Genomic DNA, 26,537 nt, shown 5'->3' on the forward strand with positions numbered 1-26,537 from the left:
ATATAAATGTAGTTTTGGCGGGGTGGGAGAGGTTTAGGCAATGATTTTCAATAGTGTTTAGTTTAGTGCAATGGGCCACACAGCATCACTGGTTCTGAATCAATACAGATTTCTACACAGGAACCAATGACACTGTATTTCCCATTGTATTTTATGGACAAAAATAAGCTTTATTAGAGGACAGTGTGACAGACAGACCTTTGTTATGCAAACATAATTGACATTAACTGACAACCTTATTAGCTGTCTCAAAGACAATGATTGAAAGGATGTTGAGAATTAACTGTGTAGAGACTATCCTCCAAAACAAGGTGAGGCATACTGTCAGGGTTGTAACTCATATTAAGGAATTTGGTTTTCAGTATCAATCCATTTATTTTAATGGTTTTCTAAAATAGAAAAGTTTTAAAAGTATTATCCAAGTTATTTGTCAGATGTGGCATGAAAAATAAATGCATCTGCTACATGTTTAAATATATGATATTTTAAAATATTTTTCACTGTGAAATTTTCTGTTTAAGAATACTATAACTATACTAACAAGAGTCTGAAAAATTTTATTTACTTTTCTGGCATGATGAAGTGCAGCAAAGACCAGAGCTCTTTGAGGGAGTTTTGCAGAGGAGTTCCAGTGATAAGAAGACGATGGTTCGACTTAAAGTCTATTAGCGTCTTATATAGAAGGGAATCATCATTTTTCAAACGATGAGCTTCATCCACTCCTATAAATGCCCAATTTAGACCACCAAGGAAAGACTTAAAAAAATAAAAGAAAATTATGTTAAAGAAGTATTTCATAGTTAGAATTATGGCAATATTATATTAATTTTTCTCAAATAAATAAATAAAATTCAAATCTTAAAAAACTAACTACTAGTTCTGCCAGTTCCTTTCACACGCCAAATAGGAAGCAGAGTAACCTATAACTGGATATAATGTTTGTTATCAAACCTTTAAATTAATGGTATATGGACACCAGTGTGTTTTAATACTGAACTGTGTCTTTTAAGTTGGCTGGGATCAACAGCAGAAAAAGAGTTCTGAATTGTTAAAATATTATAGTTAGCTGAAGTGTGAGCTATATCAACAAAAACTCAGGCCTCAATACGTCATTAGCCTCCATTAGCTTTCCTCTGGTTCCATTAGCTCAGACTTTCAATTAGCTTTCTCTGGTTCTGCAAGAATTCACAGGAACATTATCTATTACACATGAGGCAGTACAAAGTACACTATAAAAAGAAATAACCATGGTCCCTCTTCCCAGAATATATAAAACAGAAAAAGGGGAGAGAACATACCACTTGCTGCTAGGAACAGGAAGAAGAAGAGAAAAAAACCTGTCAGTTAACCACAAAATAATTATGGCATGATGCTCTGACATGCTGTTGTGATGTTTGTATTGATAATTAAGGTATAAACCAGTTTTTTGTTTAAAGTTCAACTGTGAAGCTCTAAGTGCTCTGAAGTCCACATGGTTAATTGGAGTGCCTTCAAAGTGATATATGAAAACACTGCTGGTCATCATCAACACACATTGACCAAACACTGCAACTGAATTACAGGATATTGTGCTGTATCTGTGGCATTCTGATGTCACTCCTCAAGGTTCAATGTCAAATTTGAAAGAATGGCAGTGGGTAGTAGTAGCATTAATAGCTTGGAGAAACAAATCAATGTGTCTCAGAAATTTGAAGAAAAACCTAAACTGCTATAGAAAATCTATCATGTTTATAAAATAAAGTATGCACACTTTCAGGAACAAAAATAAATGTAACGGCAAGTACAACTGTATATGTTGCAGTACAGGATAAATGGTGATCTCTATTAATGGAAAATAAAATAATTTAAAATTATGACTTACCTTATCCTTTAGCAAAATTTCATAAGTTGTCAAAAGAATATTAAATTTTAACCGCTTGGTCTGTGGATGCATCCATTCATGAGTTCTTATCTACAAAGAAAGATTATAAATTTGTGAGAAATTTAAGATAGAAAGTTGGGATGGTCATTTTCAACCTGATTAACTTTAAATGCTACAGAAGTATGAAATGTTAAATAATATACAATAACCTGATTATCTTAAAAAGCAAAAAATAGAAAAAAAAATCACTAATAGGAAGAATTAGACTTAGAAGTAGGATAATATCTATGATAAACACTCAAAAGTAACTTGTTAGATATAGGGGCAATGTCATAAAGTGATCAAAGAAAACCAGGAAGGTAATTTGCTCCTCTAAAATTAGAAGTAGCATTTGAAGGAGGAAGGTGAAGAAAGAATTAGTCAACTATTTTCCATTTTGAAGTATATGCCACCTTCGGTCTACAAAAACATTTCAGATACATTAGCAATTTATTATTTTGGAATAACCTAAACAAGCTTTAATGTTATTTCTGGCCATCAAATGATTTTATTTCACATGTAAACATTCAGCAATCAACTCATAAAATCTGTTCCCTGAAACGATACAAATCTATTCTAGTATTATAAAAATTATTTAATAAGTTATTGTCTGTTCATCGTGCATCGCTACACTGCTCTACAGCCAAAATGCTTCTGAAATAAATGTAGTCAAACTTTACTAATTCTGGGTCACTGAGAACGAAAATGATGCTTTAAATTGTTGATTGGCTCTAGTCTAGCTGTTGGGCTCCAGACTACAGCAGTGGAATATCCTGGCAGGTGATGTTAGGGTTTCCATGTTCCGTGACCGTCAAAAGGATCTTGTCCCATTCTTCTTCATGGAAGGTGATCTTGTAGCCTGCAACAACATCGATGGTGTGATGGCAGCCCTCAACATCGTTCACGATCCAGATGAGTGGAGACTGTTCATTGATTCATCGAAGACGAGTCTTAAAGCTGTTTTGCTGCATAATGGCAATGTTTTGTCATCAATTCCAGTTGGTCATGCAGTCCATATGAAGGAAACCTATGACAACATGAAACAACTTTTGAGGTGCATAAACTATGACCAACATCAGTGGCAGCTTTGTGGCGATTTGAAGGTTGTTGCTCTCTTGCGTGGTCTGCAGACTGGATACACAAAGTACTGCTGTTTTCTCTGCGAATGGGATAGTCGTGCAAGAGATTCCCACTACATCAAGAAAGATTGGCCACTCCGACAGTCATTGGAGCCTGGGAGGAAAAGTGTTCAGCATCCACCACTTGTTGAATCAAGGAAGATTTTGTTACCACCCTTACACATCAAGCTGGGTCTGATGAAGAACTTTGTCAAGGCCATTGACAAAACACAAGCAGCTTTCAAGTACCTCCGTGGAAAATTTCCAAGGTTAAGTGAAGCTAAGATAAAGGAAGGTGTCTTTGTTGGTCCTCAGATTCGTGAACTTCTTCGAGATGATGCATTTGACCATGCACTGCGTGGCAAGGAAAAGACGGCATGGAAAGCCTTCCAGTTAGTGGCAATAAATTTTCTCGGAAACAACAAGGCAGACAACTACAGGTTGTTGGTGGAAAACCTCCTCAAGGCATACAAAAGCCTTGGTTGCAACATGTCACTAAAGATACATTTTTTGCACTCTCATCTAGATTTTTTTCCACCGAACTGTGGAGCAGTGAGCGACGAGCACGGCGAGCGATTTCACCAGGACATTGCAACAATGGAGTAATGCTATCAGGGCAAATGGAGCCCATCAATGCTTGCAGACTATTGCTGGACAGTGACAAGAGATGCTCCATTTAATGAATACAAGAGACAAGCCAAGAAGCGCCGAGTAGACACTGAATAGGACTAAACTATGTACATAATAGTTTTTTGCCTTTTGTTTCATAATAAATTTTATTTATATAACCCTTTTGCTGATTTTTAAAGTGTTACATAAACAGGACAGGTGAAATATTATCATGTAAAGCAACCATAAACACATGAAAAGACCTAGGTTTACAATTTATGATTAAAACTCTACTATCTACACAATATACATAGACATAAAATGTAAAAACTTAAATATCTTAGAAACAGTAGCCAATCAGTTGTTTTAATTGTCATATTTGAATTCAGCACATCAAAATACATAATAAATACCACATTTTATCTCTGAAGCAGACGACTTCTCAAAAATTGTAGACCAGTGTAATCTGTGTCCTAAAGCACGTCTGTAGCTAAAAAGGACAGTTACCTATTACGTAACTGGTGTTCTTCGAGATGTGTTGTTCCTAACTATTCCACAGGAGGTGTGTGCGCGCTCGCCACGTGCACTGGTTCCGGAAGTTCTTCCCTTAGCTGTACCTGCGGGGGGAGGGGGAGGGGAGAGCACCGTTGCGACGTCTGGAATGGCGCCTCTATATCGTGCTATAAGGGGACCTGCACACTCCCCCCACTCTCAGTTCCTTCTTGCCAGACAACTCTGGCAGAGGGGAAGGAGGGCGGGATGCGGAATAGACAGGAGCAACACATCTCGAAGAACGCCAGTTATGGAACAGGTAACTGTCCTTTCTTCTTTGAGCAATTCCTCCTGTATATTCCACTCTTGACTCCAAGCTATATCTGATGGAGGTAGGTAGGAATTTAAAGGTTAGCAGGACAGAGTACCACCCTACCAAACGCGGCATCATCCTTCGTTAGGGAGCCAATCACATAGTGCAAAGAAAAGATGTGGACAGAGGACCAAGTGGCAGCCCTACATATGTCCTGGATAGGGATGTGGGCTACACAGGCAGCCGATAAGGCTTGCGCCCTCGTAGACTGCGCCTTTGCGATAGGTGGCGGGGGAACCCCAGCCAAGTCAGAACATATGATCATGCACGAGGTGATCCAGAGGGAAAGGCGCTGGGTAGAAACTGGTTGTCCCCTTGGCCAACGCAACAAATAGTTGCGAGGATTTCCTGAATGGCCTGGTTCGGTCCGGGTAAAAGGCTAGCGTCCGACGTACGTCTAGCGTGTGTAGGCGGTGTTCCTCATTGGAGAAATGGGGCTTACGACAGAGTACCGGTAGGAAAATGTCCTGATCCATGTGGAAGGCAGAGACCACCTTCGAGAGAAACGCAGAGCGTGGGCAAAGCTGGACTTTTTCACTATGGAAGACCGTTCCGAGGTCAAGGCCCTAAGCTCTGAGACACAACGGGCTGAGGTGATAGCCACCAGGAATGCCACTTTCCATGACAGGTGGGACCAGGAACATGTGGCCAAGGGCTCAAAGGGAGGACCTGTGAGGCGGGATAGCACTAGGTTCAGATCCCATTGCGGGACCGGGGCCCTGGCGTATGGGAATACACGGTTTAGACCCTTTAAAAAGCAGGTCATCTCATGGGAGAAAACCGAGTGACCTTGCACCAGAGGGTGAAAGGCTGATATGGCCGCCAAATGCACCCTGACAGGACAAGAGGTAATCCAGAATAAGTTGGACTGACGCAGATGACGGGGAAGTGCCCTGTTCCCCTGCCCACCTAGAAAACCTAAACCATTTGGCAAGGCAGGCCCATCGTGTGGACAGTTTTCTGCTCTCCAGCAGAATTCATCTGACATCCTTCGAACACTTTCCCTCCTCCTCGTTCAACCATGGAGCAACCACGCTGTCAGGTGAAGTGCAGCCAGGTTGAGGTGGAAAAGGCATCCCCTCTCCTGGGAGAGGAGATCCGGGCGGAGCAGCAGCCTCTGCGGGGGGGCCACTAACAGTTGCAGGAGGGTCATGTACCAATGCTGGCGGGCCCAATCCAGGGTTATGAGGATAACCCTCGACCTGTCTGCCTTTACTTTGTGCAGGACCTTGCCTATCAGTGGAAATGGTGGAAAGGCATAGAACAGTTGGCCTGACCACCGGAGGAGGAATGAGTCTGAGGCCACCCCCCTGTCTGTTCCTCCCTGGAGCAGAACTGGGGGCAACGTCAGTTCTGGGCGGTAGAGAAGAGGTTGACCCGGGGAACTCCCCACTCTCGGAAGAGCTGAGGGTAACTTCCCAATGGAGTGACCATTTGTATTGGTGGGAAAACACCCTGCTGAGGTGATTGGCTCGCACATTGCATGCGCCAGGTAGGTGGAAAGCCCGTAGTGAGATATCAAGGGCTATGGAAAACTCCCATAGATCCAGGGCTTCCTGGCAGAGGGCCAAGGAACGCGTGCCCCCCTGCCTGTTGATGTAATACATCGTGGTTGTGTTGTCCGTGAGGACTCTGACCGCCTTCCAGTGAAGGTGTAAACTGAATGCTATACATGCCAGGTGCACTGAAATTTATGTGCAGAGACAATTCCAAGGTCAACTATCTGCCTTGGGTTTGAACATCCCCTATATAGGCTCCAGCTGCAGAGCGGCCGCCATGTCGTGTGGCATACTGACTACCTTGTCCAGGCTGTCCCGGGACTGGGAATACTGGGAGGCCAACCAGAATTGGAGAGGCCTCATTCTGAGTCTGGCATGTCGCACCACAGACGTGCATGCTGCCATCCGGCCTAGGATTTGAAGGCACACCCTTGCAGTTGTCACGGGGAAGGCCGTGACCGAGGCTATGAGACTTCTGAGTGTCTCGAACCTGTCCCTGGGAAGAGAGGTTGTGGCCTCTAGGCAGTCTAGCAGAGCCCCTATGAAGTATATGCACTGAACCAGTACTAGTGTGGACTTGGTCTCATTCACCACTAGGCCTAGACCTGCGCGTGTGGACAGCAGGAATTGCATCTGGGCCTGTATCTGGGACCGAGAGTTGCCCTTGAGGAGCCAATCGTCCAGGTAAAGGAAAATTTGCAGCCCGTTACCCTGGAGATGGATTGCTACCACTGCCATGCATTTGGTAAAAACCTGGAGGCTGTGGAAAGGCCAAAAGGGAGGACCGCAAACTGGTAATGGTCCCGCCCCACCAGGAAGCAGAGGAAGCGCCTGTGACCCTCAAAAATGTGGATGTGGAAATACGCATCCTGGAGGTCCAGGGACACGAACCAATCCCTTGGGTCCAAGGAGGGGATGATGGAAGACAGGGATACCATGCAGAACTTGTAGCGGACCATAAACCTGTTGAGGTTCCACAGGTCCAGGATGGGCCGAAATCCGCCTTTCATCTTTGGGATCAGGAAATACTGGGAGTAAAACCCTTTGTCCTGAAATTCTACCGGTACCCTCTCCACCATGCCCAGGACGAAGAGGCACTCCATCTCTTGGTTTAGAAGGGGAGTATGTTCTGGGTCCCTGAGATCCTCCCGGGGTTGGAGGTGGGGGGCGGAGTGCACCAGGCACTGGAATTCCTGGATGGTGGCAGCGCCACAAGTACTAAGCTGGTAATTGAGCTTAGAGGAATTCATGCTGGTACCCTATCTTTTGGATGCTAAGGTTCNGGAGGGAGGGGAGGCGAACTGCAACATGTAGCCCCTGGAAATTGTGCTGAGGACCCACTGGTCCGATGTTATATGGGACCACTGTACCCGGACTGCAGATAAACAGTTGCAAAACACAAACTTTAGTAACTGGCGGGGCATCCATGGTAACAGGCCCGGTGGCCCCCAGCAAAGAGTCAAAACCACCTCCTCCCCTGCCACTTGCCTTTTGAGGGGTCTGGTCACGGGGCTGTGCGAGACTGATGCTGAGATCTGCGTCTCTGCTCCCTCAGTCACTTAGGAAGGGGTTCATATCTGTCCCTAGCAAGAGGGATGGAGGTCTGTGGCCTAGGTTTATCCTTCGTTAGCGGGACATATAGGTCCAAAGTTTGCAGGGTGGTAGTCTTTCATCCCATGCAGGCGAACATTGGTTTGGTCCGCAAACAACGCTTTCCCGTCGAAGGGAAGGTCCTATATCAGTGACCGGGACTCTGTACATAGACCCGATAGGAGAAGCCATGACGCCCTTCTCACGGATATGGCCGACGCCATCAAACGGGCTACCGTGTCAGCCATATTTGAGGCAGCCTGGAGGGCTGCTTTCGCCGCAGCTGACCTTTCCTCGACCAGAGTCTTAAACTCTTTTCTATCTCGCTCCGGGAGAAGAGTCTGGAACTTCGGTAGCGAGGTCCACAAATTGAAATTATAGCGGCTCAACACGACCTGGTGGTTGGCCACTCTAAGTTGAAAGCTCGCGGAAGAATAAACTTTTCGGCCAAAAGAATCAAGTCCTTGTCCTTGGGGGTGGGTGCGGGCTGACCGTAGCATTCCCGATGGTTAACTGACTCCACCACCCAAGAGTTAGGTGCCGGGTGGGATTACAGGTACTCATATCCCCTAGCTGGAACAAAGTATTTTCTCTCCATTTTCTTGGAGATGGGCACCAAGGAAGCTGGGCTCTGCCACAAGGTGGTGGATATGTTGGCTACCCCTTGGTGGAAAGGTAGTGCCAGGGCTACCACGGCTCCCAGGGCGTCGGGAGATGCCGATGGTTTGACCGCCAAGACCAAGTCCAGGCCCAGTGCCTGTCGACTTCTAACTCTGTCGAGGGGGGGACACTGAATGGGCTTGGGACACTCCAGTTACTGAGCGGGGTCTCGCCTGGACAGGCAACTGCAGCCCCGGTGCCCACTGACACCACTGGCCCTGCCCTGGTGCTGCTTGCCATTGACTGGCCTGGGCGCCAAGCGGTGGAGGTTGCCCTTGGGGAGCGGTGTGGTTTGGGGACAGGTGGCTAGGTGCCGAGGCCACAGTCGACTGCATGGTACCCTGAGAGCGGCAGGAGCGTGTATGATCATGCCGGTGTCGACCTCGAGATCTGGACCTTGACGAAGATGAGGAGCTGTACTCGACCGAAGTACTGCTCTCATAGTCATCACGGCGATCGTAGCTACAATGCCTCGATGCCATTAATGCTCAAGGGGAGCTCCGAACATGATGTCTGGTGGAGCGGGTACTCGAGCCTGCGCTTCTTTAACGGTAGTGTCAGGATCTACTCCTGTAGCTCCGATTTGAAGAGGAGTGTCGACGCCTCTTGTCACGGTGCCTGTGGTCCCAGTGGGGAGTGAAGGACCCTCAGGACTCCTGTGCGGGCAAGTCAGCCAGTCTGAGTGGGGTGGAGGGCTGATGTGAGCTATGTGAGGACCTCGCCGAGCAGGGCAGCACGTGGTCCTCGGAGCGCGGACTATGTCCTGCTAGGGAGGGTTGATGTGCTCCCAGTGGCAGCTTCCCTCGGGACAGGGGGCCCGTCTCGAGCAGCGCACCCGGGAGCAGAAGGGAGAGGATGTCACATGCAGTCTGTGCAGCCTCCGGCATCAATGGCATCCTCACCCCAGGAGAGGCATATGCGGATGGGACCAGACTACTCCACTCAGCGTGGGTAGGAGGTCTGGGTCCCGAGGGTGATCATGGGCTGCCCAACTCTGGTGCGGCCTCACCCCTGTCCTTTTGCCGACACTGCTGAGATTTCCCTTGCTTCTTAGTGGGGGGAGAGGTGCCGGCTGGTGAAGGAAGCCTCGCTCTGCACCGAGGACGCGGTACCCAGTGCTGAGTCCGATAGGCGCGCCGGTGCCGGGGCCAATGCAGATTCCATAAGCAGGGCCTGGAGTTGAATCTCTCTCTCACGTTTAGTTCGCGGCTTGAACAACCTACAGATCTGACAGCAATCAGCTACGTGAGTCTCTCCCAAGCAGCAAAGACACTGAGTGTGGGGGTTGCTTCTTGGCATAGAACTGTGACAGGAGTCACAGAACTTGAAGCTTGGGGCATGGGGCATGCCCCACACCAGGCTACTAGCTAAGAAGTTATCCAAGTATCGGAGAATCTGAGTACTACTAAGGCTACCAGAAGAGCTACAGCAAAGCTGGAGCACAAAGTTCCAACTACCTTCACTGGTGGCAGAAAGGAACTGAGGGTGGAGGGAGTGCGCAGCTCCCCTTATAGTGCGATATAGAAGTACCACTCCAGGGGTTGCAGCGGTGTTTCCCCCATACGGGTACTGCTAAGGGAAAAACGTCCAGCACCGGTGCATGTGGTGAGCATGTACACCTACTGTGGAATACACAGGGGCAATCACTCGAAGACGATGACTTGGCTACTTCGTTGTTACTTTAGTAAAATAAGAACTGGCTAAAGCCTCCTTAACTGCAAAGGAGAAAAAGTAATAGGTGATATGTGGCGAGTGTTTACTTACAGAACATTCCATGAATTTTTGGGGAGATGAAAAGGCTAACATGAAAAATTAAAGGTTCTTGTTTTTTAACTTCCATTCTGAAAGAAATTCACAACTCAGAACATTACAGCCAGAGGTTGAACTGGAAGAGGAAAAAAGTGGTTCTCTTCTAAACTCTAGCCACAAACAAAACTCAACCCTGTGACTCCACTCACATCAGATCTTATATAACTGCTGTGACCAGCAATGAAACAGCCAACTATGACATTTAGTTAACAATCTCTTGATGTGAATAGGGTCAGTAAGCACTTTTTAAAGTTACTGTTTTACATTGTCTGCACACCTGGACAGATGTCACTGTATTACTTTACACTCTGTTCACAATTTTATCTTCTCAACCACAAGGGTGGGAGAAAAATTTATTTTTAAATGGAAGCTTAGATTTTTTTTTTTTTTAACAGGCTCTCTGATTGTAGTAAGCAGAGACTAAGAAAATAAAAGAACATATTGTAGCAAATTGCCAGTACTGTTATGCTGGGTCTCGCACTTTCTATTCTTTGGGGAAGGTTCAGGGCACCATTGCTTGCCTCTGAATCGGTATTTTAATTACCCCACTACTGTCCTTGAGGAGGGGAGAGGGAGAGACCTGGGCCCGCCCTCTTCTCCAGGGCCCAACCCAGGGGCCCTGAGGTTTGTGGTGAACCACTTGAACTAGCGGTTCCTTCCCCTGGGCTACTTCCCTCTCCTGCCCTTCAGCTTGTGAAGGGGCTTCTTGCCCTACTTCTACATAAGCCAGGTGCCCCTTACCTAGGGTTTTTTCGATTTCTCAGCCTAACGCAGCACTCCTCCAAACTTTCCTTTTGGTCTCTCTTCAAAACTGTTCTCTGCTCCAACTCCTTCAAACTGCTCTCTGATCCAGCAAACCTTCCTGCTCCAACTCCCACACTGTCTGATTGAAGCAGGGGTTTTTATCACATGACTGACTGCTGGTGCTCTAATTGGCTTCAGGTGCTCTAGATAATCTATAGCAAACCTTCCGCCTCTTGCAGGGAATAAGGCTCCCTGCTAACACTCTCCTGCTGCCCTCTGGCCATGCCGTATCACAATATATAAGTAATTATTTTACATAAAATCTAAACTTTCAACTTTGCATATTAAATATTGTATTCAGGCAAATACATGTTTTCAAATTTTTAACCAAACACATCAAAGATGAATACTAGGCAAATATTTGAAAGAACCCTTTTTCATAGTACTGTGCTTTTCATTACTGTTGAAATGTACTCACCATGTTTCTGCTATTGATGTCTCCTAAATAAACCACAGCATTCATCTGATGAGCCCATGTCTGAATTTCTCTTTGCCAAGATGTCAAAGTAGAAAGCGGCACAACCAGCAAGAAAGGCCCATACAACTGATGTTCATGAAACAGGTAGTTCAGAAAAGAAATAGTTTGTATTGTTTTACCCAAACCCATTTCATCTGCAAGAATACAACTGTTCCCTCTGCAAAATGAAAGAAATGTAAAAATGTTTATATAGTACCATACTGCTAATCACCAGGATAAAAATTACATTCCTTTAAGGATTTGTAAACAGAAGTTCAAAGATGTTTTGCAAGATTTTTCAAATGTATATCCTCTGAGGAAATTTAATTAGCTCACAGATTATGAGGACTATTCCTTATAACTGTACATTCAGCAACAAAGCAAAGAATGTTTTCATGCTACCAATTCAGAAAAAATGCTTACAAACTTTTTTGTAATGGTGGTTCTTTGAGATGGATTGCACATGTTCATTCCACTGGAGTGCTCCAGTGTACAGTTGTCAGAATTTTTCCCTTAGTGGCACCCATCAGGGCAGCACAAGTACCCTCTGCTGCCTTAGGGAGAGGCATAGAGAGCCAAGCCACACAAAACTGCCCTCAGCTCTCTCTTATCAAAAGACTCGGCTAGAGATGGGAAGGAGGGCAGATCATGGAATGGACATATGCAACATACTTTGAAGAACAGCAGTTATGGAAAAGTTAGAACCATTTTTCTTCAAGTGACTGCACATGTCCATTCCACTATGGGTGACTCACAAGCAGGTTCAACTGGAGGTGATTTCAGAGTCTATTTGAACAGGGACTGGAGGCCCACTTGTCCAAAAACATTATCTCTAGATTACTGAGGGATAGAGTAGCGAGAGGCAAGCATGTGACATGATGAACAAGTTACCATTTTGCAAATATCCAATATGAGCATATCAGCCAGAAAAGCTACAGAGGTCACTTGGGACCTAGTCGAACGAACCAACACGCTATCTGACAGCTTCACAGCCAACTGGGAACAGAGTCAAATATAGACAAAATCCTTGGTGTGGACACAAGAATGCCCTTCTTTCTGTCCACAAATGTAATGAGCAATAGGGAGAAAGACCTGAGAGGCTTACTTTGTCCTAGATAAAATGCTAAAACTCTTCTATCATCCAGAAAGAGTGTGTAGTCTCTCCTCCCCTTTACTACTTACTATTTTTCATATTAACCGAGCAATATTGTTACTGACCTTTCAGAAAGAAGGCCCCTACAGAAACAGTCTGTCCAAACCCTTTAAAAATCTTCCAGCCATCAGGCTGGAAAAGAAAACAGTTACCCACAGATGGGTGAAATGCCAAGATAAATGCTATGTGTATTCTAATTGAGATAATCACTAATCCTTGATGTTTCAGGGACAGAAAGTAGTCTAGTGCGTGCTGAATAGAAGCAAGAACAGAGGGAAACCCCTTTCCATCTGGAACAGGAGGAAAACTTCTTCCATTTAGCCAGGTAAATAATTCTAGTGGATGGTTCCTACTATTCAGTAGCATATTCTGAAATTTTCTAGAGCAGGACTCCTGCCTAAGTTAACCATGAAACCTCTTGGCCGTCAGGTGAAGGGCCTGAAGGCTGGGGTGGAAGAGGCAGCCACAGTTCTGTGAAATCAAATCTGCATGGTGTGGGAGTAACAGTGGGGGACTAATTGAGAGGTTTAAGAGCTGTGAAAGCCACACAGTGGCAACCAGTGTAAAACTGGCCTCATCCTGCTTGATCTAGGCGGAAGATGGATTGTAGGTGTAAATACATGTCAGGCAGACGAGAGACCAAAGGGGAGCACAGGGAACTGATAATGACGACTGCTGCCAGTGAATCTCAGAAATTTTCAGTAGCTCTGATGGATTGTCACATGGAAGTAAATGTCCTTTAAGTCAACCGCAGCATACCAGTCCCCTGGGCTCAGCAAAGAGATTATGGAGGCCAGAGTGACTGAAATTTCAATTTTTTTTAGGAACTTGTTTAACTCCCTTAGATCTAAAATAACCCAGAGTCCCCCTTTTGCTCTCAAAATCAGGAATTATTGGGGGTAAAAACCCCTTTCCCCTGATCAAAAGAGGGACCTCTTCTATAGCTTCTACAAGGAGAAGTGATTGTACCTCTTGCAGAAAAACTGCCTTATTAGAGAGGTCCATAGAGAGGGATAGGCAAAGAGAGTATGTGGGAATAAACCGGAGTGCATATCCACCATGCTTAGAACCCACCAAATTGTTGTGATGGAGGCCCAAGAATGATGCTAACGGGACAGGCAGTTTGCAAAAATTGGGGAAGAAAAAAAATGGCACTCTTTGAAGGGGTAGGCCGCTCTTGACCCATTCATCAAAGCGAGCTCTCTATTTAAAGGACATTTACCTCCATGTGACAATCCATCAGAGACACTGAAAATTTCTGAGATTCACTGTCAGCAGTCATCATTATCAGTTCTCAGTGCTCCCCTTTGGTCTCTTGTCTGCCTTGTACGTATTTAAAAAGTGTATGACGATGGTAGCAGCATTTCTCTGGTGGTCACGGGAGTCTTTCCTTACTGGGATGACTGGTGACAAGAGGTTGATCCACATCACAGAGAAGCTGTTCAGCATAAACATAATGGATGATGCCATCTGCCTTAATAAACTGGCAGATGCAGAAGCAGATGGTGGCTGTGGGTGTCTTCTGTAAACTCTGTTCCTTCTCTTTGGCAGATCCTAGGCTCAAGGGGCAAACCACTGAAAACAATGGGACTGGTGAGGACAGAACACCCTCTGCTTCACTGCAAGGGTGTAAATGTGCAGGGATTTCAGGATTCCTCTCATCAGCTTTTTGTGATAGGAGTGATGGCCAGAAGAGCCATCTGGAGGGAGGCCAGAAGAGCATAACCCAGATGAGTGCCTCATCGTGATGGCAGAGGTCATGCCACGACTGTAGACAGGGCTGGATTAATGCAGGTACTTTAGGATCTGCAGTCCAGGGAGGTAAGAGGGGTCCCAGCGCAGCAGGACTCAAGCAGCCACTCCCAGAAACGACCAGCTGCTGGCAAGTCACAGCTCTGTGTGATCTGTAGATCACCTAGATTTCCCTAGATGGTACCATCTTGATGGGTAACCTTATGACCAAATCAGCTGGATCTGCCCAGTGCAGAGGTAAAGCTGCTAAGGCCAGTATCTTGGGCACTGGTACCAGGCAAGACTCCTGAATTGCCGGTGACAGTAGCACCAAGAGGTTCAACAATGCTCTCACAGCCTCAAATGCCTCAGGAGTAGATGGTTCTGGGAAAGTACTCTCCAGTACTGGGGAGTAAGGTGATCCCAATGATGGTGCTTCGAGAGCCAGTCTCAATAGGCCCATACTAGGCTCTGGAGTCAATGAACTCCCCTGCTTAGAGTCCTCAGCACCCTCCCGAGTCCTTAGATGACCTCAACCTCCTTGCATTCTTCGAAGATTCTGGTACCAAGTGCAATTTACAGTGCCTCTTCCTTGGTAACAGCCATGCTGATCTACCTCTCTCTGCTGGTAATGCCAGAGATGTGCTACTGGTGCTGAGCAATGACAGTATCTGGATTGAGGTAGACGGCTGAGATAGAGGACATAGTGTAGATTCCAGCAGCAGATTTCAGTCTAGTTGTCCTGTCCTTTTTGGAGCAGGGCTTAAAACCCTTACAATCAGCACATTTGTCATTCAAATAAGCCTTCCCCAAGTGCTTAAGGCAGCTGGGGTTAGGGTCACTGTTAGGTATCGCCTTACCACAAGAGTGGCAAAGCTTGAAACCCAGACAGGAAGACATATCTCCGGTACCACAGTATCCAAATGGGGTGCCAAATCCACACAACCTCACAATTAAAATATATATATATATTTACTTACTATTCTGACTATTAAACTATATTAACAATACAGGACAACAACACGTACTAGTTACGTGCTTGACTACAGACTCAGAAGGAAAAGGATCTCTAACAACCAATATGGGCAGCAGGAAGGAACTGAGGGGGGGTCAAGGGCAGCTCAGCCCTTTATGTCTGCACATAGTGCATGAGACCTTAGAGAGCAAAACTCTCTGACAACGTGCACTGGAGCACACAGACACCTACAGTGAAATGGACATCTGCAATCATTCAAAGAAGAATCTTAATTACTGTTATTGTCAGTTTGAAAATCCTTCATTAATCAAATGGTAAAAAGGGACCCAAGATAAATTTTGTTCTACATAAAGCTACTAAATAGTTCTTGTGCATGAATTTTAAAAATAAACTTCAACATGTGATATTTGAGGATAAATGTAGTTTATTTTCTATTTCACCTACAAGCACCAGAGGGAAAAAGGAAAACCATGGAAGTCTTGACTGTACAAATCAACTATGTGCTACATTTATGTATTTGCAGGGGAAAGCAATCCCTCTCAAATCTTTATTTTAAAATTTACTACTCCAATGACAAAATAATCCATTCTGCAAAGGTTGTGGATTTTCTATCATTTACAAGTAACAGAAAAGTATCAGACTTTCAGAACGTACTTACTTGCACCAGGAGTGAGCGAGCCAGTTTAGTCCATTTAACTGATAGTCTCTTAACTCTAAACCTTCATGCCCACCAATATATGATGGTTGCTTCTTCAGTGCAACAAACCTTGGCCTCTGTTTTAAAACCTATTAAAGTGAAATTGAACATTAGCCTTACTACTGAATGTTTTAAGATAAGATATAGTTTTACTGAAGCTGCAGGAGAAAATCGAAAATACTTTAAATTATGTTTATATACGTTACTATTTTAACTTCTAAAAGTTAACATAATTCCACTTTTGAGTGAAAATAATTACAATGGGGACATTTGTCTACTTAAAACTAATAAGACCACTGACTCAAGTTATATACCTTAACAGTCATTACTAACCTAAGCAATTTTAATATTTCATTCTGTGAACTGAAAAACTTTATAAAGTTTATAATGTATACCATCCCTAATCCAGGAACAATACAGCCGGCTACAAACATTTTTATTATTTCAATTCTCAGATGTCTATGAAAATTATCTTAAATCTCACTCACCTTGCAGTCCTTAAAAGGAGTTGTCTTGGATTGATTTCTGCTAAAATACTCATCAATGCATGACTGAAATTTTTTGGCAATGAGAGCACCATCTTCCCAGCTGCACTCTGAGTAAGGGAGACCCTGCCACTTGCAATAATAATCTGGATAACCTGCTGCTGACTTCTGATTTGAATGAGCTGTAGAATAAATTTGAGATACTTTATTAATAATTTTGATGAGACATTTAATTCATTTTTGTGACATAATCAAGGGACAAAGTGCTCAGAATTAAAGAACCCATAATTAACCTTCATCCTAATTTATATCCATATTATTTTAGTTTGAAAGTAAAATAATTAAGAATTCTAATAAATGTATTATCCAAAAATGTAAAATTTGGACAACTGGATCTTAATTCAACAAGATGACATTCAATAAAGACATGCGCAAAGTACTTCACTTAGGAATTAAAAATCAAATGCACAACTGCAAAATGGGGAATAACTGGCTAGATAGTAGTACTACTGACAAGAGTCTGTGGGTTTAGTGGATCACAAATTGAATATGAGTCAACAATGCAATGGAGCAGAAAAAAAAGGCTACTCTTCTGGGGTGTATTAACAGGAGTGTCATATGTAAGACATGGGAGGTAACTGTCCCAGTCTACTCAGCACTGGTGCGGCCTCGGTGTGAGTACTGTTTCCAATTCTGGGTTCTACATTTTAGGAAAGATGAGGACAAACTGGAAAGAATAATGAGGAGAGCAACAAAAACGATAAAAGGTTTAGAAAACCTGACTCATGAGGAAAGGTCAAAACAACTGGGCATATTCAGTCTTGAGGGAAAAAAAAGAGACTGAACCGAGACCTGGTAAGTCTTCAAATATGTTACAGGCTGTTATAAAAAGAACAGTGATCAGTTGTTCTCCATGTTCATTGAAGGTCGGATAAGTAGTAATGGGCTTAATCTATAGCAAGGGAGATTTAGGTTAGATATTAGGAAAAATGCACTAACTACAAGGGTAATTAAGCTCTGGAATAGGCTTCCAAGGGGGGCTGTGGAATTTCCACCACAGAGGTTGGACAAACACCTGGGATGGTCTAGGTTTACTTGGTCCTGCCATAGCACCGGGGGCTGAACTTGATGATTTCTTCTTGAGGTCGCTTCAAGCCCCACATTTTTAAGAATCTATAAAAATAGCATCAATGACAGTATATTATCCTTATTGTTATTTCCAGTCTCCAATTTGTCACTTACCAATTATTCTCTCCACTATTTGATATTGTTTATGCAGATCATCTGTAAGTTCTTGCTGGCAATTATAATATTCCACATCTTCTGGAGAAGCATTTTTCAACCTGGAATGGAAATTGTGAAAATAGTCATCACATTGTTTTAGTTTTAGAATGAAACAATATGACAGTCCTAAAGGTTTCAGTATGAGCACTAGAGGAAAGTTGCAGGAAACGCTTCTTTGAGAAAAGAACTAAGGGATATCTCAGTTGAGAAAAAACACTGGCTACAAAAATTTCTTATCTGAATTAGGTTCCCTCCTGCCTGGAAGCTGAGGAAAATTATTGAGAGGCTACTAGTGGCAGCTACACCTGATAAAAAAAAAACTAACAGATGTATAATATAGAACATCAGCTCCCAACAGTTAAGGTATTTTACTCTGTAGGACACTTTTTTCATTTAATGAGAACAACACTTGAAGACGGTTAAATCCAGAGAAATCCATCTCAACCATTCCTAAAAGTAATGGACAAGAACCACCACTTTTCATATAGGACACTGAATAACCCACTAGAAACCAGTATCAAAAGGGGGCAGCGGAAGGTAAAGATTTTCTCCAAACATTTAGTTCAGGACTTCTAACAACACTGATGGAGAGCCCGTGTTGATCCAGACAATGGGCAGAAAAATGAGACAGCAGAACTGGAAAGCCATAGCAATAGAATTTAGGTAAATTTCTAAGAAAAAAGATTTAAGTATCACTGTGGAGAATGTAATGAACAGTTCTGCTTAAAGTACCATGGTCAAGAAAAGCAAATGGTAGGCCATTTGAGTAAACAGTAAACAATGCATACTGCTTATGGTGTAAATATTTTATTTATACGATGCGAATTATAAACATTTAAGAAAAATAACTTCCAAGCAGGCTTAGCTATTTTTAAAGGCATGATCCTGTAAGATGCTACATATCATCATTCACTCAATGGAATGAAGTTGAGGATGCTGTACACTTTGCAGGAACTTAAAATGTGGAGGTGGTTTTAACAATTAAAAGATCATGTATTATCTTCTTGCTGAACATACACTATGGAAAAATATTCTCATATGCAGATCAATCCTCTTGCAATACTACATAAGCACAAATACTGGTAAAAAAAATCTGTATTATGAAAGATGGCTATTGATAACATTCACCATCGTTTTGTTTCCTGATCCTTTTTCTTGTAGTTGTCCAGTTTCTTCATTCCTTTAACATTCTGCTGTTTCAAGGTTTCTTCAGTCTCCCATGTATTATGGATATGGGACCAGCCTTTCCATTTAATCAGATACTGTATTTCTCCTGGCTCCTTCGATTTATCAAACCCTGCATTTGGATCACCGTCTGCCTCAACTGCATAGATGGTAGTTGTAGCACCAGTGGCTGAAAAGGAAATCACAACGTAAGTTTTAATAGAGCATAAGTACCAGTAAATCACCTAACAATGAATTTGATATTAATATAATTCAATTGGTAATTTTTTTATAATATAAGCATTTATCAATACATGATCAATTACTTCTGTAGTTCTCTTCCACTTAGTGTTATTTGCATAATTCTGCTGTATAAGTATATGCCAGTCAATAAATAGTCTCAAAGAGCTGATTTAATAATAAGACAATTTAACCAATAAAACTGAGCATCTAAATTAACTGAAGGTGAAAGAAGAGTGGATGAAAGGACTGGGTGGACAGCCCTTAATATGTTCAAGGCTTTGCCACTACATGTATGTAACCTTCTTCCTTTTAGAAAGAGTGGATGAATTCACATTTTTGTGATGAAATTTTAATTTTGTTTTGGAGTTGCATAGAAAATGTCAAACAGATTGAACTGGTTTTGAATATGGTTTGGAAGAGCACTAATAATGCAAAGCGTTGATCAAAAAGGAAATAAATAAATAATTCAATAGACCATATTAGGTATCCATTCAGATATCAGCCACAGCCCTTTGAAAAGGAAGATACAGAACCCATATTTGAACTTAAATTTGGCATATCTTTGATTTATGAAGTTTATTGTTTCTTTATATGTTTAGGCTCATCCAATTACAAATGCGATTGTATACTTATAATTTAAATAATTTATAAAACAGCACATATTAAAATGTAAGGAGACAGCAGCAGTGGTGAATTTCTGGTGTGGATCAAGGTTATTCACTACATCAGCTGTTCTCAAACTGTGGGTTGTGACCCCATTTTAATGGGGTCACCAGAGCTGGCTTAGTCTTGCTGGGACCCAGGGCTGAAGCCAAAGGCCACAGGCTTCAGCTCTGGGTGGCAGGGCTCAGATTACAGGACCCCTATCTGGGGCTGAAGCCCTTGGGCTTCAACTTTGGCCCCCTTGCCCAGGGTGTTGGAACTCAGATTTTGCCCCCACCTCCATCCTGGGCAGCAGGGCTCAGGCTGGCTCAGGCTTCGGTCCCCCGCTCCTGGGGTCGTGGAATAATTTTTGTTGTCAGATGGGGGTTGTGGTTGAACAAAGTTTGAGAACTCCCACACTACATACATGCACTTGTGAATTCCCTTTCCAACTAGCCTATCAAGTCTAAAGAAGAAAAGATTCTATGAAATTGAAAATATGAAGCTGTATTTTCCCAAAATTCTTAATACTTCACTAGCAAGGAGAAATAATTCACTATGTGTTTTAATCTAATGTATGTTTAACATTATTTTGGAGGAAGATGACAAACATAAAAAAGTTATGCACGCTATATATTTTTGAAATGTAAAAATGTTTTTTGTTTAATTGTAAGTTACAACAAAAGTTTTAAAAAGAATTTAAAACAGGATCATCAAAAGCTCATTCTGGACAGAGCCAAATCGCAGTTTTAATTATGGCTGTGGGACAGGGCATAAATATTGAACTCCATACACTACCCTCATAATCCACATGACATTCCCACTAATATCAAAGGAAAGTTTTCACACACAAAAATTTAAAATATGTATTTTATGTCTTAACTAAAGTTTTAGTTATTATTTATTCATTACCTTATTGCCACATTCAGCACCACTCAGTGGGGAAGTATGCTCACCTCTACGACCATCATTCTTTCTAACCTCTTCTCAGTCTCTTCCCCCCTCACCCCCCATGGCTATATCAACACTAGGAAGAATGGTGTATTTTAGCACGTGTTAACTAAACACATGTTAAAATCCTAATACAGACAGGGTAAATTGTGGTTTTAAAATGTTAGCTAGTTGAGGTCAACCCTAGGGCTGAGACTAGGGTTTTCTTTGACCAGTTAACACTCGTTAAAAAGGGCATTTTTTCTTAGTGAAGACAACACCTGTATTTCTTTCCCCGGAAGCAACTCCCAATTCCCACCTCCAATGGTTTCACTCCCACACCCTTCTCCATTTTAGCCCCCAAACTACTAAGCAATTCAACAGTTAACGCAGATACATAAGCCATTATCATTACACTTTGGCGTTAACATCCAACATGTATGCAAGCAAGCACGTGTGAGCAAAAATACTCCTTTTGTTTACTCTGAATTCAAAATTAGGAAGTTATCTTTGCATTTATTAAGCTAGAAACTGGTTTTTAAATGAAAGTTTCGATGCTTCAGAAACTGTAACAAATACATAAAAGTTGTAAAAACTGCTCTTGGATTCACTGAAGTAGCATTTGGAGAATCTTGGTCAAAAATACCTGCTTTTCGTCCAACACGACTATCCATAAACTTTTCTATGGTTTCAAATTCATCTTCTTCAGGTTGCGGGACATCCTCTCCACAGACTTCCAGCAAGTCATCTGAATCGGTCTTTGTTTCTTCAGCTTCTTTGTAACTAATGTTGACTGTTGCCTGGCGACGAGACCCTCTTTTATCATAATCATCATCTTCATCCTCATCAGATGAATCGAGTTGCCTCTTTTTCTGTCCTGCACTCTTTTTCCCACTTTTTGGCTTAATTCTTAAAAAGAACAAGAGTTGACAAAACAAAGATGTTTTCAGTACAGAAATACATACAAATGTTCTGCCATTTCTTACAGAAAATTAATAGTTCACAGCGATTGTTCAATTGTACCATACTCAATTAGATAATGTAGGGGAAAACATTCACTATGACTCACTGCTGTGATAACATCTTTTGTAACTTCAAAAAACAACTTCCACTCTTGGCATACAGAACTCTACTAATAAATAGTTACATTTGAATTTGAGCTGAGAGAGAGAGAGAGAGAGACCGAGAAAAAAAAAAGACATTCATATTCTCATCAGAAATCTTATCATAACGTATCTTAATTTCCAGAATTCTTACTTGCTTGGAGGTTTCCTGCTTTTCACTTTATTTTTTGGCTCATAGTCAGATTCACTCTCTTCACAACTGCTTTTCTCTCTATCCTCCTCCGATTCAGAATCTGAACCAGTCCCAGAGACAGATCCTGATCCAGACATTTGCCAGTCTTCACTGCATATATTAAAAGGCAGAAAAGTCAAGAATTAGAATATTCAGCATTACAGTGAAGTCTGTATATATGAACGCCGAAAACAAATAATCTTGTTGACAGAAATAAGCATTAAGGCAGTTAATAATTCAGGGTCATTAAAAGGATAGAAAATTACTAAGAACAGATAGAAATGTTATGAAACTCATTGATCTCTCTACTGCCATGAACATGGATACTGCATCTGGAAGCAAGGAACACCATCCAATTTCCGGAAAAAAAAAAAACGTCAGATGCCTTTTCATTAAGGATCTGTAATAGAATGACGCTAGAAACACTTTCCTTCACCTCTTACAGAAACAAGAAAGATTATATTTTCGAATGTTCAGTGTTCCAGTAAATGGATAATTGTTCAGGAGTTTAATGCTACAGTGTTACGTGAACCTACTACAATCATGGTTTCTACCACGGATATTAATTTTGGGCATCCTGACAAACTGATATGTAGGTTGGTAAGAGACTATTTGGACAAATAGGAAACAGCTATGAAAATTTGTCATTCAAGAAACATGGACAGAGGTTTCTGGGTATTTGGTAAGATATACAAACAAATGCGCTAGTTAAAATATTCTTAGAACAAAATAATTAGATCTATAAAATTCAACAGTAGTTTTTGGTTTTCCATACCCTAATAGATTTCTGTGAATTTTTAAAACTACAAAGGATAGGGAAAATAAATAACTTTAGTCAATCACAACCAAAAAGAACTAAACATACAAAATTACACACTAATTTTAAAAGAGTTTTTAAAAAAAAGAGTTCCTGAAAAGTGCCAGATTGACAGTCCTAGAAATTGAAGGGCTTTATTTTCCACAGAACCTGTATCAGACAGGAAATGACAGTACAAGCTTCTCTACACTGCACCTCTAACATTCCTCAATGCTGACCAAGCGAAGGGCATGCTTCTCGGGGTGATAGGATAGTTTTAATTTCCATAGGTCATTCAATCCTTGGTTGCTGAAGTGAGATCAATAAGATTGCCAATCAGTATCAAACATGATGGTCATTTTTGCCCTTGATATTTCAAAAAGATGTCAAATTGTAACAACTTTGTCATTAACTGCTTAATTCCAACTAGTGACCTGGAGATAAAATGACCTACATAACCTATTCCCAATTACCATGGCCATATATAGATAATTTTCAGGATAGGATATTGAGCAGGAAAAGTATGTTACAACTAATACGCTGCACTGTAAGACTCTACAAAGCATTGCTGGAAGTGCTTTTGAACAGACACTATCAATACAAGTGTACCTGGTACAGGGTATTTTACTAACTGGGGAATCTGAAGTCCTGTTTTACATATAGGACTCAACTTGAAATACATGTTGCATCTAAATATCTATGTATTAGAAAATATCCCAACATTCTAATCAAAAGTGAGAAGTGACAAAATCAAGTCCAAAAACCAACCTGAAGTCAGAGTAGAACTAAAATACTTTTATATATTAGATGAAATATATATAAATACTAAAATATGCAAGTAGAAAGGACATTTTTATATAGTATTCTTATATGTAAAATATCCTACTCTTTATGTTTTTTCCTCTTGGTCTCACTGGATGAGTCATCCAAAGTGTCTTCGCTACTAGAGGAATCCTGAAGAGAAAGCAAATATATAGAATTTATTATCAAATATTAAAAGAGCAGTGCAACTGTTAGCAATCTGGCTTCCATTCTTGAGTTGGTATACATTTATTTTTCATGTCTGATTACTTGTCTCCTTCAGTACACAATGATGCACTGAATATGACTAGGGTTTCCACATTTTAGTATGATGCAAAATCCATCACAGTTGTTTATGCATTCTACTGGAATATCTTTTGAAAAACTGTCATAAGTTAGTCAAAATGAACTTCCATCAAGAGACTGAAAATCTCTGTAGTTTAAAGATAAGCCCTGTACCAAATATCACCCTTTTACCCACTCAGGCCCTAGAACTGTTTAAACTGTTTTTTAAGAAAGGTAAAAATATATCTGACTCCTCACTACCTTCACTCTCCAAAAAATTGGATGGACCATATCAGCTCAGACTTCCCTAAAATAATTCTCACTCAGGCAGAGAACAGTTCTGGAAAAAATTCATCCTTGAAAGGAAACTTTCAGAAAGAACCATTTAGCAATAGCTGTAACTTAAGATTTTGTAAGTGTTTACATAGAAAATCTTAACTTACATTTACCATAAAACTAAACAAACAGTTAAAAATGAAAACAACTGTATCATCCAAAACCAGAAGTCCAGGGTAACAGAAGAAGAAAATGGGAGAAATTATGAGAGAAGATACTTCTGACCATACTGTTTAATTATTCTTTAGAAGTTGAGGAGAGATGGCCACAAACTTTTTTGCTTAACAGATAACTTTTACTCTCTTAACCTTATTAGTATCCCCTTTAAACGTATGCTTGCATCCTAGATTCAAATAAAATCAACTGTTCAGATTTTAAAACCTTCTATTTGAATAACTCTAAAATCAGTACAAGAAGAAAATGTGATTCCTTGGAAGAGATGACAAGTTTAGGCCAAGATTTCTCAACCTTTTTTTTAAAAAATAGTGCGGACCATATTCTCATAGGGATTGGCATGGAGCTACATCTCCTCCCATTCACTCCTGCATAACATACTTTCAGAAATGACAGCAATTGCTTACATGGAAAAGTAATATTTGGAAAGTACTTTTATGCTTTTAAGTAATTTGAAGGTGGAAACACAGACCAGAGTGAGTAATACGTGACTTGCCAGCTTGGTGCACGGATCACAATTTGACACATCTGGTTAAAGTGCTTTCTAAGAAAGGTAATTTCTGCAACACTTACCCAAATATATGAAATTAAAAATGATTCAACATTTCTCTAGAAAAGCAAAATTCTCTCCTGAGATGTGTGTACACAATGCTTATTGCCATCAAACAGACTTTCACACATACATACGAAACGAGTTATGAAACCTCTCTTTACATTTAAAGCATAGATTCAAAATAAACTATTCACCTCTTCCGACCCACTGTTTGATGAAGCTGCTTTCTGCTGCTGCTGCTTCCTGAGCATTGCTGATCTCTGTACAGCCAAAATACTTGGATTTGATTTCCAAAACTGAAACAGAAGTCAAATAGAAGAGTCATGCAGACAAATACGGTAGAACTTTACAATGATTTAATACAGTCAAATTCTCTAACTGAAGTTTTGCTAATAAAATTATCTATTTTCGGTTTAAAGAATAAGGAGAATATTTCAATTTGTTACAGCATTTTAATGCAAAATGTAGCATGCTTTACAGTAAATTTAAGAACCATTATATTAACACAAAAGAATACATATACTATAGTCATTGCTAACACATTTCAATTTTTAAGTTGTTATAACTCACACAATTCCAATTAAGAATGTAGTTAGTGCAATTGTCAAATAAAAAAATGAAGGAAGAGGAAAAACTGAGTTTTAAGCAGAATTATGTTATTTAATATTCTGTTACATTTATTATACTTTCATTCAAGGAGAGTCATAATACTTTACAAATTTTATATATTACACACAGAAGCAACTAGAGCAAATTTGAGGTTATTTTATCCCACAGGATATGTTCAGAAGAAATTTTCTGAACAATTTAGATTTTCTTCTCAAATTTTGCAAACTTCTTCCTCGTAGAAGACTAACTACATGCAAATTTGAAGTGTTCCAGTTCAACAGTGTATATAGTTAACAGCAAGCTAAAGTATACAGATATGATTTTCAAAAATGAATAGAGTTAAGAAAGGATTTAGTAGCATAGGGGACTAAATAAGTGGCCTGATCTTGAAAAGCAGACTGTCAATCTACTACAATCAACAGGAGCAGCTGGGTGCTCAGCGCTTTTGATAATCAGGCTATTTATTTAGATACCCTGGTAAGAATTTAAGAGTATAATTTCATGTATCTATTTCTGAAAATCTTGGCTTTAACATTTTCCATGATATTCCAGTCATGGTATGCAGATATTTTACTAATCAATCCAAGTTCAAATCCTAACAGTTTAAGAAGTCTTTCATTCCAGTTCTTATCTATAGCATATCTATAGTGAAAATAGTTATAGGAGATAACCACACAAAGTCTAATATCTTTCACTGGAATGTTTATTTGCGCATTTTACCTCAGCTCCACCAACTTTTGGTGGCTTTGCTTGAACTTGTTTCTTCTCTCTAGATGTGTCAGACTCTGATTCTGACTGACTGCCTGACTCTGAACCAGAGTCAGAGTCGCTGCTACCTGACTGGCTGCTACTTCCATCGCTACTGCTTCCAGAACTTGAACCAGATCCAGAACCTGATGCTGAACCAGAATCATCATCTGACTGGCTGTAATTAGACATAAAAGAATATTATACAGCATTCTGAGTAGTAGAATAAAATCAAAGTGAAGATAGAAGCTTCACCTGTAAAATTAATTGTGAAATTAGCCAAGCATGCATATAATAGCCTACTCTTAAATAACACACTACATC

The 26,537-nt window shown here is 41.2% G+C and overlaps 1 protein-coding gene across 3 annotated transcripts in view; it reads right to left on the bottom strand.

Moving 5' to 3' along the window:
- CHD1 (chromodomain helicase DNA binding protein 1) overlaps window positions 1-26,537 on the bottom strand; it is an 82,285-nt gene that overhangs the window by 31,547 nt on the left and 24,201 nt on the right. For all 3 annotated transcript variants that reach the window (XM_032772384.2, XM_075067121.1, XM_032772383.2), the window contains exons 3-14: window positions 26,187-26,391; window positions 25,052-25,153; window positions 23,595-23,662; window positions 21,874-22,023; window positions 21,263-21,525; window positions 18,766-18,991; window positions 17,596-17,696; window positions 16,357-16,535; window positions 15,830-15,957; window positions 11,273-11,489; window positions 1,862-1,951; window positions 566-756 (exon numbers count right to left, since the gene is read on the bottom strand). In XM_032772384.2, coding sequence (XP_032628275.1) covers window positions 566-756; window positions 1,862-1,951; window positions 11,273-11,489; window positions 15,830-15,957; window positions 16,357-16,535; window positions 17,596-17,696; window positions 18,766-18,991; window positions 21,263-21,525; window positions 21,874-22,023; window positions 23,595-23,662; window positions 25,052-25,153; window positions 26,187-26,391 — 1,920 coding nt within the window. The remainder of the gene's footprint in view (window positions 1-565; window positions 757-1,861; window positions 1,952-11,272; window positions 11,490-15,829; window positions 15,958-16,356; window positions 16,536-17,595; window positions 17,697-18,765; window positions 18,992-21,262; window positions 21,526-21,873; window positions 22,024-23,594; window positions 23,663-25,051; window positions 25,154-26,186; window positions 26,392-26,537) is intronic.

The sequence above is a fragment of the Chelonoidis abingdonii genome, chromosome 6 (assembly GCF_003597395.2).
Source record: "Chelonoidis abingdonii isolate Lonesome George chromosome 6, CheloAbing_2.0, whole genome shotgun sequence".
NCBI classification, from domain to species: domain Eukaryota; kingdom Metazoa; phylum Chordata; order Testudines; family Testudinidae; genus Chelonoidis; species Chelonoidis abingdonii.